Source organism: Erithacus rubecula (assembly GCF_903797595.1).
Source record: "Erithacus rubecula genome assembly, chromosome: 8".
Taxonomy (NCBI): Eukaryota; Metazoa; Chordata; class Aves; order Passeriformes; family Muscicapidae; genus Erithacus; species Erithacus rubecula.
In genome coordinates this window covers 18,644,060-18,661,036 of record NC_136659.1, presented here as the reverse complement: position 1 = coordinate 18,661,036, position 16,977 = coordinate 18,644,060, and the positions used below count along the sequence as shown (strand labels likewise).

The following is a 16,977-nucleotide window of genomic DNA, read 5'->3' as shown; positions in this document are numbered from 1 at the left end:
TGCAAGCCATAATAAAAATGTCCTTGTAGATAGCATTGATTTTTCAAGTAATTGCACAGCAAATAAATTTTCAAATGGCTGGACTGAAAATGCATTAGATATTACAACTAAGGCTGTATGTTAGTAATATCAAAACCAGAACATTAACAGAGTAGATAAAAATTGGGCAAGGTACTATGGGTAGAAAGGACCAAAATTAAGAGCCTTGCTATTTAACCATTATTACTCAAGCTATTTTTTCCAAGAGAACTCTATCTCAGTAAAATGCTTGCAGCCCTTCAACCCTCTTTTGCACAGCACACAGAAAACTGATTTGTTAGCACTATTGGGATTTTGGAATAGTGGGATGAAGTAGAAACATTGAGAGAGTCTGGAAACATTGAGATGTACAACCATTTTAAAGACTCACCGCAAACTGGCCTGATAGCTTCCCCTGCTGAATGACTGGACATTCTCAAGATTTGGCTCAACCACATTATCCTCTGCTGCTGCAAAATACAGTATATAGAGCACTGAAGTTAGTGCTAAAATTGAATACAACCTAAATACACTGTGGCTTTGCAAAAAGGTGCATAGTCTCTAAGTTATAAATGTAATACTTCATAGAAGGCAAAGGGTGCAATATAACCTTGCTACACAACCTACATATTTCACAAGTTTTATATTAGTATTTGACATGATGAAATTAACTGAATATTAGCCCAAGGACCATCTCATTTTAGGTGGGACTGCTAGAGCATTTTCAATTATTTTAACTCTGCAATTGCTCTCTTATTTCAAGATAATCATATGCAACGTATGCTTCACAAAACTACAATGGATCATTCTATTAGACCTTAATTTCCAGAAGCTTTGATTCAAATCTGTCTCTAGCAAAACAAATAGGATAATTTCAGCATAGTCTGTAATATGCCTGAATTCCAAATGCAGCAGAACTGGAATTTTGGCACTTGGTGGAGCTATGAAATGATGGGTATTGCAGGCCAGAACTAATGTTTCAGACTTATATTAGGAAGGTCTTTCAGTGCATATGCAGCAAAACCCCTTTGGCCAGGGCAATCAATGTATTACTTCTATGAAAATTCAGCCATAAAAGCAGAAGAAAAAAACAGCTACTAGTCCCTATTAAAAGAAAAAAAAAAAATCTGCATTCAGTGGTATTTAAAATTATTTTATAAAAGAAAACAAAATACTTACTTTCTGTTTCTTCTCTGTGAGGTGCTGTATCTCCTTTGCTTTGTAGGGTCACCAACATGAAATAAACCCCTTTCCTCTGCAGGAGTTCCTCGTGAGTTCCTCTCTCTACAGCCCTGCCGTGCTCGAACCCGACGATGACGTCGGCGGCTTTGATGGCGGACAGGCGGTGAGCGATGGAGATGGCAGTGCGCCCGAGGCGAGCCTGGGGAGACAACAACAGCCCCACTCCCAGCACAGCACACTGAAATGCTGCCAGGGAGCTGTGCAGTCTAGAGGCTCCTCAAATTAACGGGAGTCCTTCTAGTGGGCTCAGCTCACTTTGCCTTCAGCTCCATCCACAGCCTACAGAGAAGCATCCCTTTCTGGGCAAAGGGAGCTATAGGTTTCTGTTGATGTGCAAAGGTAAGAAAAAATTATTCTCAGTCCATAATACTAAGGTTCTACTTGAACTTGTGAAACAGTTATTAAGAAACACTTCTCACTGATTTGTAGCAATTCAGTAGCACCCTCTGCAGAGTGCATTATAAATAATTTCTGCCCTTTGGAGTCTGATTTTTGCTATACTGTAGCAAACCTTATGAAGTGCTTCCTGGACAACCGCTTCACTTTCATTATCCAGTGCTGACGTAGCCATATCCAGGAGCAGGATTTTGGGGTTTCGCACTAGAGCTCGAGCAATAGCTATCCTCTGTTTTTGACCTCCACTCATCTGGCTTCCACCCTCTCCAACATGAGTGTCAAATTGCTGTGTGAAGGAAAAAAGTGAAAATTAGATCAGGGAAAAAAGCCTGTTAAGCTTCTGGTGAAGGTATTGGTAAAATGTCTCAGATTTGTCCTTGGAGTAGACTTGAAACAAAAACATTGTTATTGCAGCAGATACAAAGGGAAACAGATGAAATAACTTTCTTCCTAATGTACCAGATCATTTTGCCAGAACCAGGTTTTCAACCTCACACCAAAAGCGTGCACTGGTTAAAAAGGTGAAATGTTCTGGTTCAGCTTGAAACAGCTATATCAGCAAAAGCTGAACTGGATCACCCACTCCCTCTCGATCAGATGACTCAAAAGCAGAGCTGTGAGCTGGCCTTGTCTGCTGATGACCTGTGACTCATGAACGCTGTGTCTGTGATTCATGGATACCATACTCTGGTGGCATCAGGTTCAGGTAGAGAATTAAATAAACACATAAAGCCTGGCATATTGAGAGACAGGATAATTATATTCACTTAGAGCTAAATCTCTTTTATTCCTCCATTTCCATGAAATAAATAGGGGCCATTAAACAGCCTTTCAGTGAATAGTTTCCTGGAAGCCGGGAAATGCATAGATGGAGGATAAAGAGAATGTACTAATATTAGTTAATGATACTTGAATCATGTCAATAACATTCACTATTGTAACATGTCATTTTCAGAAGCTACTTGGCAAAATAACATTATAGAAAAGTAGAGCTCAATAATATGCAATTTGGGCTTTGTAAGGAGGAATGATTGAAGACCTGTCATCATTAGGGAAGAAACTGGAGAAGAAGGAACCTCCAGCTGGCTTACAGAGCTTATACAAGGAGGAGAGTTTGTGAGCAGGAGTACACACAGAGGAAATAACAAATTCTAGCTAGTGAGAGGCTGGGCTCTAAATTGCTTTTGGGCTGAACAGAAAAAGACCTCCAATGCATGAAAAATACAAATTTTTAAATCATGCTATGATCATTACCATGATATTGAATGTTGTGTAAATGATTCCTGAGGACCTAATTCTTCTCAGAATTTTATTTTGGGGGGGGGGGGCGGGGGGAGGGTGTTTACTTTTGTAACTTGGTGCCATAAATGTACTAAGAGCTACATAACTGTAGTCAAAGGAAAGATTGTTGCCTCCTATCTTTATTAATCTTCTGCCTTACCACTTGAGCACAAATTGCTGCACACTAAGAGGGACAAAAGGAAATAAAGATTCTTTTTTCTTATCAAATTCTGCCAAACACTTTCCAAGGCAGAGCATACCTGTGGTAAAGCCATGATGAAATTGTAAGCATTGGCCTGTTTGGCTGCTTTGATTATGTCCTCCATGGTCGCCTCATCCCGCCCGTAGCGAATGTTCTCTGCGATCGTGGTGGCAAAGAGCACTGGCTCCTGTTCAACAATGCCAATCTGTGAGCGCAGCCACTGGATGTTCAGCGAGCGAATGTCATGGCCATCCAGTGTAATCTGCAATTAGAACATGGACACAAAATTAGGCAAAAACTCAGGGACATTGTCCCCTCCACTTCAGAGACAAAGAAAAACACAGTGGAAGTGAAGGGTCTGTCATGCTGTGTTTCCATGACCAGCAGAAAAATCAGCTTTCAGATACAGAAGGCAGCAAAGCAGTGGCAGTAATACTGGCTCTTAGAGCTGGGCTCTTTGATTTTATCTCCCATTTCTGCTTGGCATCAGAAATAAAATCAATTTTAAAAGGTGAAAAGTAATCATGAAAGTGATGATTAAGTTATTTACATAATTTGTTTCTTTCTTCAAATACAGGTCAACATGTATGTGATTGTGCATTCCTATTTGATATAGGAACACATAAATGGAATTAAATTTTGAATAGATCAAATTCATATTCTTAGCCAAGCTATTACTAAGTAGTAATTGCATATACTTAAGTGATATTAAGGGTTAATGTTTAAGTGACCAATACTGTGTTTGCAGAAAACACTTATCACTCCTGAATTATCACTTCTATAGATACCATTTTTTACACAAATTTATCACCACATTTTTATTTTCTCCTAACAGTTTGCTCTTTCACATAATTATTTCTATAAGACTATTAAGCATAGGCTTATAAAAGAAATGTGCAGGCAGATATTTCACTAATTTAAAAAATAATTGGAAGGAAAAAAAAAAAAGAAGAAATGAAAAGGAAATTAGTAGTTTTCCTTCCCACCTTGGAGAAGAAACTATGCCATTCTTTCAGTTTCTGGGGCCAGAGAAACACATTCTAGGCTGGGACACTCACCATGCCTTCAGTGGGGTCATAGAAACGCTGGATGAGCTGTATTGTTGTACTTTTTCCAGCTCCACTAGCTCCAACAAAAGCTGTTGTCTCCCCTGCATTAATCACCATATTAAGGTTATCCAAAATCTGGACAGGAAAAAAAAAAAAAACAAACAAGTCTATTTTAATTCTCCCACAATCATACAACCAAGTAAGTATATTGTGTACCTTAAAGATTCAAAGTAATTTTACAAAATACAGAAAAGTATTATGAAGAAAGAGCATAAAGAAAGCCACATATTTTTACACTGTTTGAAGACTTTGTAGATGCAGAGCACTCATTTCTACAACAGGAAGGCAGATTGTGACCTTTCATTGTTCCTGTTGTTCATTATTAAGAACTAGTCAAGGTAATGACACTAGAGAACTTTGTAAATGATATTCCTTTTAAAGAGCACTGTGTGTGTATTGTGAATGTGTGTTAAACCATAAATATTAAGAATGTTACAGTGAAATTCTGTAGAAAAATCTGATACAGCATGTGCTTCCATCTTTAGAAGTGATGGCACTAATATGCTTGCTCAATAATACGCTTTTCCAAGAGAATAGGTCAATTCAAACACAGGAGTAGAGAAGTAGTGGGATATACAGCCTACACTCCTGTCCTTTTCCTAGTATTTTAATGGGTCACATGGTGCATCCCCAGGGTAAGGGAAGTGTTTTATAAAATCTTCTTGCACTATTCAGTTTATTACTTTGTGTTCTATCTCATACATTGATACAAGGGCATCATTGATTATAAGAGAAGCTGTACACAGGTGGATTTGCCTGTAATTACTGGGAATTTATGCTCAGCAGCAAGGAATATGTGGATATATCAGAATGGTAAAATAAGCCAAATGATAAGCAGAAGAACACTTTAGTGGAAGGATTATTCAGTCTACTTTTAAACAAAGGGTCTGACTTCTGGAAAACAATATCTACTGAAAATCTAGAAATTGCTGGTAGATCTAGGATATTTTACTTGTTTGCAATAATTGTCTTCACAGGACAGGTGATGAATAATTACCTTTACGTCTGGTCTGGATGGATAATTGAATGTTACATTATGAAATTCAATTTCACCTCGTACTTTTTCCAGCTTGTAGCCATCTTCTGACATGCAGTCAATGGTGGGTTCCTAGGATGAAATGTATTGAGTTATTTATTTGCTGTTAAACAGTCAGCAGTACTGCAGTAGGTAAATATTCCCAATACCATGCAAAGCCATGGCACTTGTGTTTGAACAGCACTTGGCTGCACTGAGCCAGCTGCAGACTCTGCCCCAGGGATAGCAGGCAAGGGACATGATGGAACTGAGGGCCAGAGTGATGGGGGTGTTGTCACTGGCAGGTAGCACAGACAAGAAGGATGCACCCTCTTCTCATTGTAGGCTTACTGCAAATACCACAGACAACCATTTCAGGTAGTTTTTGCTGGAACTGATTAGCTGACTGATTGAGGCTAGTTTAGCCAGCTCCTCAAGAATGAAATGGCACTACCTCAATCAAAAACATTCTCTCACAGCACTGAACAACCAATCCATTGCTGGAAATCTTCAGGCCTCACCACTTGGCAATTAAAACATCCATCCTTGTGCACCCAGTCCTAAGAGCTAAAATACTGAAGTTTTCCTAAGTGCTTTGGGTTTTACATACTTTTGGCAGGTCTTGGGTATATTGCGGACTGCTAGACATGAGCAGAGAGAGAACTAAGAGAAATTTGAGGAATCACAAAGAAATAAAACTTTCTAAGGATAGATTTCTGAAGTATGGAACACAGACAGTAAATTAAAACTACAGCAATGAATATTTGATAACTGAAATGTTCATGGTCTTTTATATAGCCTAACAGATTGAAAGGAAAGTTAAAATGAAAAATATGTATGTTCTAAGATGTTAAGAACAGCTACACTATTGGTTGCTCTTTAGGAATATAACTTACTTAAATTCAGATAATAATCTATGAAGAAGTTTCATTGATCCTGCAAATGGGATCCTCAACATGACTAGGCTTAGTGCCAGGGCAGAGTTATGCTTGCACTGTCTAATCACAAATGTACAAATGTGGCAAGCAGATGGATCTAATTTTGTCACCCTTTCTCTAGACAGATGAAATCTGACGTTGGTTTGGTTTTTTTACCCTTAGGTTACATGACTCAGCCTTATCTTGAATATTGTGATCAATCCTTACTGTTGCAACTCTATACAATTTTAAATTTTTTCTCAGAAAAACACATCCCTAATTCATCTCTATTTTCAGTTCATTTTGGAGCTTTAGCTTATGAAATCTGTATGTTTTATCATTATTGCAGAAGTTTGAAGGGTTACTAAAAACTGCTAGCATTATCATATCCTTATGTACTCTGTAGAGGACAAGCAGCATTTTAATGTGTTTACACAGCTTTCAGCACAATAAAGCTTGTCAGTGAATAGAGATAATACATATTTTCAGAAATCAACAGTTCTTTTCCAACCAATAAATTTATAAAGCTATAGAAAGGAATCCTCAAGAAAGGAATCAGTAAATTTCAGTGGTGCCTCAGGGTCTCTTATACAACCTTATTTCAAGTATTTGTTTAGATAATACTGTGATTAACATTTATGACAGCTGCATAGCCAGTGCCTGTTTCATTTGGTCCCATTTTTGCTCAGGGTAGCTCTAGGACAGGTGACAGAGGCCACCTTCACCATAATGCCAAGGGAGCCACACCATTTGATGCCATCTGGAGGCTGGGAGCTATGGGATGGTTGCTGCAAGTTTGATTGCAGACTATTACTGCCTGCCAGTACACCTTCCATGGGCCAGCACTGATAAGTAATTGCATGTAAGGAGAAATGAGAACAAGGAACAGCAGCAGCCGAGGTAAAGCTTTAGAGCTCAAAATGAGGCCACTTAAGAAATCTGTTTAATGTGGTCTTTGAACCCATGTGCATCCCATTAGACTTTTCTATTGCACAGTCAGTTCTTCCTTAATCAGACTCGTTTTTCCTCATTTACACAGTAGATAAAACTAGTACCACCACCTGGGGCTTATTTAATTATTTTTGCACTACAAATTAATACAGCTTAGAAATGCATTACTTACTTTATCTATAGTCTCAAAAATGTTTGTTGCAGCCCCACGACCTGTGGCAAAGGCTTCCAGACAGGGAGATGCCTGGCCAAGATTTAATGCTCCTACTAAAACACCAAAGAAAACCTGAAGAGGTGGAAAAAAGAGTTAACAAAATATGCCATCACCTTTTATTATAGCTTACACCTTAGAAAGGCAAACCAGACTACAGGAGCTTTATGACTTCTCATGCATCTGCTGAACTGCAGTGATTTATTATATGAGCATTATTAGCCAACAAGAAAGAAATGCAATTCAGAATGTATTTTCACTGTCTTTCACAGCTCTACTTGAGGCTGAAGTAAATCAACTTGTACTTGTCTTTGCCTAAAAAAGTATGCATCTAGGTATTTACTAAGATGTCACTGTTGTATTTTTAAGCCATCTCAGTTTGACTGGATGCCTTTTCCTGGAAACAAGGAAATGTTGGTGGGAAGTAGATTATTTCAGGGATGCATTTTACCAGTAAGCAAAAATAGAAAGAAGCTTAAAACACAGTATTACAACCTTTGTATATTGCAGTTCCTGTTTCATCCAATACTCACAAAACTTGCTTTTGAAGGAGGTATAAGCTATAGAGAATGTATTTTCTCTGTCTCACAGAGAAATGAACTATAAGAGTTGATGCCAACCAACACTGATAAAGACTGTGTTTTACTTCTCCTTAGTTTTTTAGTTATAGAAGAGTTCTGCCAGAACAGGTTATAAGGGTTGGATAATGTCTTTGGTGTGGGCTTTTGGTCCATTTTGTTGTTTTGTTGTGGGTGCTAGCTTGAACATTCACCTTGCACATGAGGAGACATGGAATGTTATGCCTGGTATGTAATCGTTTGCTCTAGCTTGCCTGAAAATTCTACTAAGAAGCAATCAAGGACCCAGCTAAGCTTTTGGATACAACACAAACAGAACTCATGATGAATGGGGCAAAATGTACTAGGAAACAGCACTGTTGAGAAAGAAATAACAGCACATAGGATTCAGTTCTCCTTTGCAGTATAATGAAGTTTACTGGGAACATCCCTATAGCTAAAGTGGAGGAATCTACAGAACACATACTGTACACTGCAAATGTCTAGGCTGGGATGTAGAGACCATGCCACACATTTACACTCAGCTTTACTACTATTTTTCTTGTGAGTTTCAAACCAAGAGTGTTCTATGCCTGTCAGAGTCCATCATGAACATGAAGGAGCATGTTCTGTGCACCTGGCAGAAAAGGAAGGGAAGGCAATACTTAGTACATCTCAATGCAGTATGGCAGGTTGTTTAAGTTTAGGAGTTAAATTTATGTCTTTTTTATGAGAGCAGAAAAAGCATATTTCAATGTTTTGTATCTAGAAATACCCCCTCCTGCCCCTGCCAAACTAGAAGTGTATGGTAGAAAATATGAAGTAGCAGAAAGATGACTGCAAGCTGTGAAGAAGGGGAGCATAAGAGAGACCCTCTGTTGACAGCTACAGGGTCACTCCCCACTGTTTGCCATTTGTGTCTTGGTAGCACTGGACTACATGAGCAAGGCAAGGAAATTGCTCACTTTGTTTTTCACAGCACTACCTCATATCAACTACAGGTATTGAGAGCAGGTGCAAATTATTTCCTCCTTGAACAGAATGACTCAGGTTTACAATGTTCTCAGGATAATTTGCCTAGCTCCATTTAGCAGGAAGTTTTGCACTGCATGCTGCAGGTGGCTGGGAACTCTCATGATGTGCAACAGGCAGAGAAGGAGTAAAAGCAGATGTCTCATCAGAATATCCAGAGCTTACTAAAGTTCAGGAAAAGTTGTTCTGGGTTTGGACTGGAGTCTGCCATTTGGGCAGTCCTGGCTTAAGCAACTAGCCAAAATACCTGTAGATGCTGGCTTTGTTGCATTGAGGCCAGTGGTGTCTAAAGCACCTACTGTGCAGCAGTGAATGCATGAGTGCCATGTAGGTTAGTGTGGGTTTGTAACACACTGCAGGAGCCACAGCCAGGTGTGTTATTATCTGCATCCGTGTTTACATGGCCTTTGTAAAAACAAAACAACAGGAAATGGTTTCTCAAAGGAACACAAAGCGTTCATGAGAGATTAGACATGACAAGATTATTTGGTTAGGTGTCTCTTTATCACAATATTTTTCATCATAAAATTCTTCAGAGAAGCCAAAATCACAGAAGTCCCATGCTGACCCATGAAAAGCTAGTTTGGGGCCTCTGAATTGTGTAGTGGGCTGTCAAATGAAAGCATTATTCTGATCACCATAGGCAATATTCAAAATACTTTAATTTTTTTTTTTATCTTATCCAGTTATCTTATATGTATAGTGAGTAATGATCTTTAAAAGACATACATAATATTTATTACCATGTAGCCACCAGATACCAGAACAGATATGTGTTCCAGAATTATTATTTTAAAGAACAGTCCAGAAGAGTACCTGCAGAAGAGTGCCAGGTGAATATTCATCTTCTTCAAGGACAAGTTTAGAGCCATACCAAAAGGCTAATGCATAACTTAGGAAAATTATAAACCACATGTAACCAGAGAATAATCCCATTATCATTCCTTTTCTAATTCCCCAGTGCTGAGCAAACACCAAGTTCTTATCATATCTGTAGAAAGAGAGGAAACAAAGACAGAATTAACTCAATTTGACAGAAATTTCAAAATGAGCCAAGACCAAATGAGGCACCTTTGGTGACTCAGCAGAATGTCCACACATAGGGTTGATACAGAATCACTCTGAAGTGAGAGATCACTGCTGAAACCAGAAATGCTCCCAGATCATGAAATTCTTGTCTACTCTAGTGTAATAAGCACAAGAAAAAACACACTTCAGATATCTCACCATAGGATTTGGAGTTTTAGCAGATTAACACAGGATTTGAGAATTTGGCCAACAGAACCAGAGCACATCCTACAGCCATGTTATGTTTTCATAGAATTTAAGAGAAATTTGCAGAAAAAATGTGTCCTGATGAAACTAATTCTCCTACTTGGCTTGAAAGTACTCAAAATTTTTCATGTGCTGCAAAAGTGATATATCAGACAGATATTTTTGAGAAAATTTAACAGAATGTTCCTACAAGTAAACATGAATTGAAGATAATATTGCTGATGCTTTATTTCACTGATAGACTGAATTATAAAATTACTTGAATAAAATTATAAAATTACTTGAAGCCTAAATTTCTGAAACATACATGCATATAAGTTTCAAAGCTAATAAATCATAGTTGTATAATTGCTATGAATGTGATGTGCATTACAGCATTACATTGCTTCAGGAAAAAGAAATCAGAGACCTTAGAGTTCGTTCAAACAAACCTTTCAACTTCTTTCTTCTCTCCACCAAAAGCAGCCACTGTTCTGATGGATGAGAGCACTTCATCAGCCACAGCTCCAGCTTTTGCATAAGCCTTCAATTCTCGGCCTGTTAGTTTTGCCACAGCCTACAAAAGCATAAGCAGTGCTGGTTACACCTGAACTGCAGGTACAGAAAAGGAGAGTGATGAGCAGTGCTGGCTATACCTCTGTGCTGGCTGCTCTGCACTGGCTCACCTCTGCACTCCCAGCAGGCTTTTACTGGGCATGCTGTGCACCCAAACATTTAGGTCTTGTAGTGCCAGGGCATCCACCTTTGTAACATATGTTTTGCAGCAGCTTTCTGCTCCAAGTAGCTAGAAAGAGCAGCTGACACTTCCTGCTTTCCCTGCCTCCCTCCCTCTCTCTCTCTGCTCTAACTAGGCTGAAGCAGATGCAGACTAAGGGTTTGTGCACAGTGGGAGGAAGGGGGAGCTGAAGTGCCAGGAGCAGCCCTTTAACCACAGTGGTAGATCCCAGTGTCAGGAAGAAGAGGTAACTGTAGTGGTGGGGGTGGATAAAAACAGATGTTGCCCACCATTGTGCTTTGTTTTGTGGGCTGATACCAAACAGGTCCCTACACAGCAACCAAGAGCTCACTGGATACCAAAAGCTTACTTTGGGTCAAAAAAATGCTCGGATTAATGGAAGAAAATGTAGTTATTTACAATTCTACGCAGAGATACCACACTGACTTGGGAATGAGATATCATTACAAAGTGCAATGTGTCATTCTTTGCTTCCTCTTTCCAAATACCCCATCCCATGCATCTATTAGTCCCTTTTGAAGACAGGAAACCAGGCCAGATTGATCTTGGGTCTGTGTTCTTCATGGTTGAAAACAAAGACTTGGACGGGAAAGGCACATAATGAGGATAAACTTAACAGTAGGTATGTGACTGGAAAGAGATGGGTACAGAGAAATAAGAATGAAAAGAGAGAAAATTGCAAGCTTAAATGGAATAAGATCAGAAGGAAATCACAAATTAAGGAAAAACATTTTTAGTTTTATTTTATTCCTTGCCAAGCTTCTGCTCTCCCACTTCATGAGTCATTATTCATGTCAGCTACTTGCAACCAGCACAAGCTGCTAAAGGAGAGCTCGAAGACAAGAAATTAATCACAGTTACATTAGATGTTTGATAGCAAAATGATAGCAAGCAGTTTCTGATGTGAAAGAAATGAGATTGCCAGAGGGTTGAACCCAACAAGAATGAAGAGGATGAGCAGGAATGACCCAGCCCTGCTGAGCATGGGAGAGGAGGTAAGAGGGCAGAGGATCCTGCAGTTTCCCTTTTAACTGTACTTCCCTGTCCAGTGACAGGAAGTTTTTAGGAAGTGGATGGAGAAGCAGAACAGGAACAACTGGGAGAAGGTGCAGCAGCTTCTGGGAGCAGGGACAGTTTGAGTTAAGTTTGAGTAGTTGTTTACAATCATTTTATGTCTCTGAAACTTATCACCCATAAAAGTCACTGGTTTACATAGAGAAATAAAGACCTGTATCTTGTAGCCATCTAAAGCAGGTGTGTAGTAATTGAGAAAGGTAAAGGCCAGCTTCTGGTCTCAGCATCAATACCCATCCACAGGACCCTCAAGAAGGTATGTTTACACTCCCCTCTTAGAGGCAGGATTTATTATTCTGGGAATCAGAAAACAAAGTGACAGCAAAGCCCTCCCCTCTATTGAACTCCTCCCTCCATTCCTCCCTGCTCCCTCAGCGCTACTGGGACCATAATCTGCCTCTCCTGACTTTAAAGGGGTGTAATCAGCTTCACCAATCCTCATAGCTTTCTGCCTGATCTTTCTTACTCATTATTGCTCAACATGAACCTTTCACAATTCACTTACCAAGCCATAGAGAGCTGCTCCAACCCCAAGCAGAGGGCTGACTGCAATGATAACCAAGGTCAGTTTCCAGCCACTGACAAATCCCAGTAGGAATCCACACACAAAGGTGGTTACGCGCTGGATGAAGATTGCTACTTGATCAGCAATAGCCTCATTAATTTTGTTAACATCACTGGAAAACAGCAACAAAAATCAAAAGAGTGGTGAGCATAACTTTTGTTTGTGTCTTGGCCACATTTGGGTTAGTTGCTTTTCACTGGAGAGGGCCCATCCTCATTCATATTTCTTCACCATCACCCCATACAAAGATCCTGCAGTATAGTGAGATAACCTGATGTCTTTGCAATGGAGAAGGCTTTTAGGCATGAATACTGCAGAGAAGATACTGTCCTTTCCCAGGAAATGTTGTTCTGGCAGCAGACTCATTCACTAGCTGGCTCTTTCTACCATGCCCCAGCTGATTCAGAGAGAGTGCACTGGCAGCCAAATTACAGATCACTCTGAAAGGACTGGGCACAAAAGAAAAAGAGAGGAGAGGACAAGCTGGAAAAAAACCCACCCCAAAACCCATCCAACCCACATACACACGCATTTGCTGTCAGACAAGGCATGAAAGGGAAATAATTGTGGTTCAACAGTTATGGTACTTAGTTCAAAGATGAGAGAACAAATCAGTCTGGTTGATGCTTCCATGAACATAGCTGTATTTCTACTAAAAGGTGTTTGTCACATGCCTGATTATTGGCACTCTGAAGTGTTTGGAAGGAATTGCAAAATGTTTTCTGTAGCATATGAGTTTCTTAGATTACTTACTCAGAAATTCGGGTGTTCAGTTCTCCAACAGATGTACAGTCAAACCAGCCTATATCCATTCGCATTATTTTCCTGAAATAAGCTTTCCTGATTTTCTGTATCTGACGAGCTGCAGACATAACCCAAAAGCAGATCTGGGAAAAGCACAAAACAGCTGAAAATTGCAGTAAAAATCAGAAAAAGCAATCTGGCTAGAATGGGAAAGGCTATTGATAAAAATTACTATTCAGGTAAAAATACATTCTGGCTATGTAGACATGATAGCTGTTTTGATCTTTAAATAATCCAACAATTTTATATAGCCTCTGGATCAAGCATTTGTCTCAGTTCTGATAGGATGGGAGGAGAGGTGAGTTAAATTACTTATACTGTTACATAAATGCCGTATGGATAAATTTTTTTGTATCTACAACTGCAAGCAATACATGGATGACAGTGATCCTACCACAGCAAAATTCTTGGATAGTTTTCAGAAAGGAGATTGACAAGTCATTTTTGCAATTATAAAAAGGTTCTAAAGCCCTTCAGCAGACTATGAAGAAATCATCCAAGCTTTTGACTCACCTCAGTCATAAGGACTGAACAATTACTACAGAATATGTAGGGTATGATTCTTCTCCAACATTAGTTTTACACTAGTATTGCTTTGTAATATCTCTGTAACAGAAACAGGGCTCAACACAGCTGAGATGCCTACTGGGAATCTGCATGCTCTTCAGCTGTTATTTATGGGTGACATGGGGATTCCATAGTAGCCACACTTGAGCAAGTATTGCTTGTGGTGTGGGTAAAATTCATCCTTTTACAATGCTATGCATGTACAAATCAAGGAGCTCTCAGACTGCCAGAGATAACATATTTCAGAAATAGAATGAGAGCATTTGTTTTGCTGAAATAAGTAGATAAGCAATTAAAACCAATATAATTATTATAAACTAGATTATTTAGTGATTCAAACTTTCAAATCAAAATAGAAAACAAAATACTGACTTGGAGGTATCCTAACACAAGTATGCCACAACCAATTCCTGCATAGTATCCTGCAAACCTGGTCATTTCTTGTTCAATATCCAGCAGCCTGAAAAAAAGTAAAAGGAAAAAAAAAAAGAAAAAAGGAGTAATACTGGTATAAGTTTCTCACAGGTTTCTAGTCTTATGGTTTCTCAAGTTAGATTTACACCAGGTGGAAGGTAACTTGCTCAGAAATCAGCAGGAACCTACAGGTAATTAAGTCCTGACGAGAATGACCAGAAGTCATTACCTACATGTAATCAGAGAAAATAGATTAATGAACTCAGATATGTAACATATATATGTGCAATGACAGCAATCATAATCAAACAATATTCTTGCTGACGACTATAACTGGAAGACCTTCTGTCCCTCCAGATAATATTGCCAGCTCAGAAACAGGACTATGTAACAAGAACCATGCCTCTTTTCTGCCTTCTGAATAGAAATGTAAGATTTAAAGGGTGGACTGGACCTTCAGTAGCTATGTATTCTCTGACAAGCTATGATAACAATGGGAAAGAAACAAATCCATCCATTACTTACCCACATCTTATTGTGGCGTTCTTTTCATTCTGATGAATAGTGCCATTAATCCATGCTATGGTGTTATTTACACATGTCTTGTTTGGGTCTCTCAGCTCTTGCATTTCAATGTCATATTCAATAAATGTATCTGCCATTGCACCAAACACAAGCAACACAGCTGGTTGGGCTACTCCATGAACAATAGCACACAAACTACCAGCAACCATCATTAAAATCTCTGTAGATGATGAAAATCGAAACTAGAGGGAAGAAAAAAAAAGGTCTCTGCTGAGAGGCAGTCTTCATACTGGTTGTGTAATGATTAATTAGGTGGATCAAAAAAAAAAACCCATTCTCTTTAAATTTCTGAATTATCTTCAATATAGAAAAAAAATATATCTCTGTCCAATCTAATCTAATTACATCTGTAATTACAGCCTCATAAATTATTTTGAGCTTCCTTTTAACATGTGAATGAATGTATTATCATATAAAATTAATAGCTCAATATCATTCTGCATTATCATCATTCCAGAAAGTAGGTAAGAAATTTAGAATAGTAACTATAATTCATATATATAGTCTGCTATGCAGATTTCCAGTGGAGACAGAGCGAAGGGAGTAAAAAGTCATAGGGCATTATGTAGAGCCTCTGAATAGTTAGCCAATTTCTCAAAAGTCTGAGGTGCTGTGGTAGAAAACCAACTAAACATCTCAGAGCAAGTTGCCATAGTTAAAATCCTAACGTGTTGGCTGAGCCAGGCATCTGTGAATTGGCTCTAAATCTGAGAGAAATGTATAGAAAAGAGTTTTCACACAGGTAGCTCAGCAAAGATACAGTGATTTAAGTTGCCTTTGTAATGATTGTATGAAATCTGAACCTTGGTGAAGTCAGGTGTAAATATATAGATTAAACTGTCCATATAGAATATCAGTATCAAATGCTATACATTTTAAAATAGGAGTGCCAAGAGGAATCATAGCCTGCTGAAGAACCTGCCCAGGTTCTGCAGGTGCTATAATGTGTCTTAGAAAAGAAAGAGTGGAAATTTACAGCATATATGGAAAGAGACATTAGGGCAAAGACAATAAAGGGAAAACCAGTGAACACAAAAGAGAAATAAAAAAAAGGTCCCTCCTTCCAAAAAGAATGGACAGTTAATGGACAATTTTGACACCAAACTGAAAAGATGACAAGGGGTTCTATTGAATTTTCACTGAATTTTATTGGTAGAATTTCAGGCCAAAAGATTTAATCCTTAAAAGTTCAGTTTAGTCACAGCTAAGCCCCAAAACATTATTGGTTGTTGTCACTTATTCTGCAACACAATACACATCAAATATTTATAGAAAGTGCTTTCATTACCAGCTGAAAGAAGCCAACACGAACATTGTTTTCTTTCTTCTTTGATGACCTTCAACAACAGAAAACATAAAATTATAAACTTGCATTTTATTACTTTTTTGTTCTATAAAGTATAAAAAAATTGAACTTAACTCACTTTTCACTTTTCTTCTCTATAAAAGGTTCTTCATATGCATAAAAATTTCTGGCAAAAAGGATAAGATTTTGCATTATTACTTCTTCTCTCTTGGTTATTTCTGTGAAGTTGCATTTTATTTGAGACATTTTGCCCAGGATTTTAAGAGACAAGCTGTTTCTTTCAGATTTCTTTGGAACCAGTGATTTGAGGGTTCTTTGAAATTTTAGACAGAGACTAGAATGGAGGCTAGGTTAAAATTCTCTAAAGGTTTATACTTTGTTCCATAAGCAGCTCCTCAACACACTCATATAAAGCGGATTGTGGGTTCTTTGAGGTCAGCTAAAGAAGAACCTACTGCCCAAATTGTTGGTTAATCCTTCCTTTAAGACAGAGAAAATTCTTGTTCCCATAGCAAGAAATCATCATCAGCTGTGTACATTCAGTGATGGATGAGTAGGGATAATCTATTTGTGGTGGATTGGTTTGGCTTTTAATAAAGGAAAATATTCAAGCTATATTTTTCATAAACTGTTTTCAGACACCAGATCCTAGAAAGCCTAAAGGAAACTTTCCTTCAGGTATGTATAGATCACATGTGTGTAACATGTGAAAGTCCAACA

At 38.5% G+C, this 16,977-nt stretch overlaps 1 protein-coding gene across 4 annotated transcripts in view; it reads right to left on the bottom strand.

The window, feature by feature from the left end:
* ABCB11 (ATP binding cassette subfamily B member 11) overlaps positions 1–16,977 on the bottom strand; it is a 41,060-nt gene that overhangs the window by 14,179 nt on the left and 9,904 nt on the right. For 3 of the 4 annotated variants that reach the window (XM_079311202.1, XM_079311203.1, XM_079311205.1), the window contains 15 exons: positions 16,376–16,423; positions 16,240–16,288; positions 14,892–15,133; positions 14,325–14,412; positions 13,335–13,468; positions 12,522–12,693; positions 10,638–10,762; positions 9,748–9,922; positions 7,304–7,417; positions 5,246–5,356; positions 4,198–4,323; positions 3,198–3,401; positions 1,772–1,942; positions 1,198–1,399; positions 410–488 (listed from right to left, as the gene is read on the bottom strand). In XM_079311202.1, coding sequence (XP_079167328.1) covers positions 410–488; positions 1,198–1,399; positions 1,772–1,942; positions 3,198–3,401; positions 4,198–4,323; positions 5,246–5,356; positions 7,304–7,417; positions 9,748–9,922; positions 10,638–10,762; positions 12,522–12,693; positions 13,335–13,468; positions 14,325–14,412; positions 14,892–15,133; positions 16,240–16,288; positions 16,376–16,423 — 2,040 coding nt within the window. The remainder of the gene's footprint in view (positions 1–409; positions 489–1,197; positions 1,400–1,771; positions 1,943–3,197; positions 3,402–4,197; positions 4,324–5,245; positions 5,357–7,303; positions 7,418–9,747; positions 9,923–10,637; positions 10,763–12,521; positions 12,694–13,334; positions 13,469–14,324; positions 14,413–14,891; positions 15,134–16,239; positions 16,289–16,375; positions 16,424–16,977) is intronic. The other variant, XM_079311204.1, reaches the window with a different exon arrangement.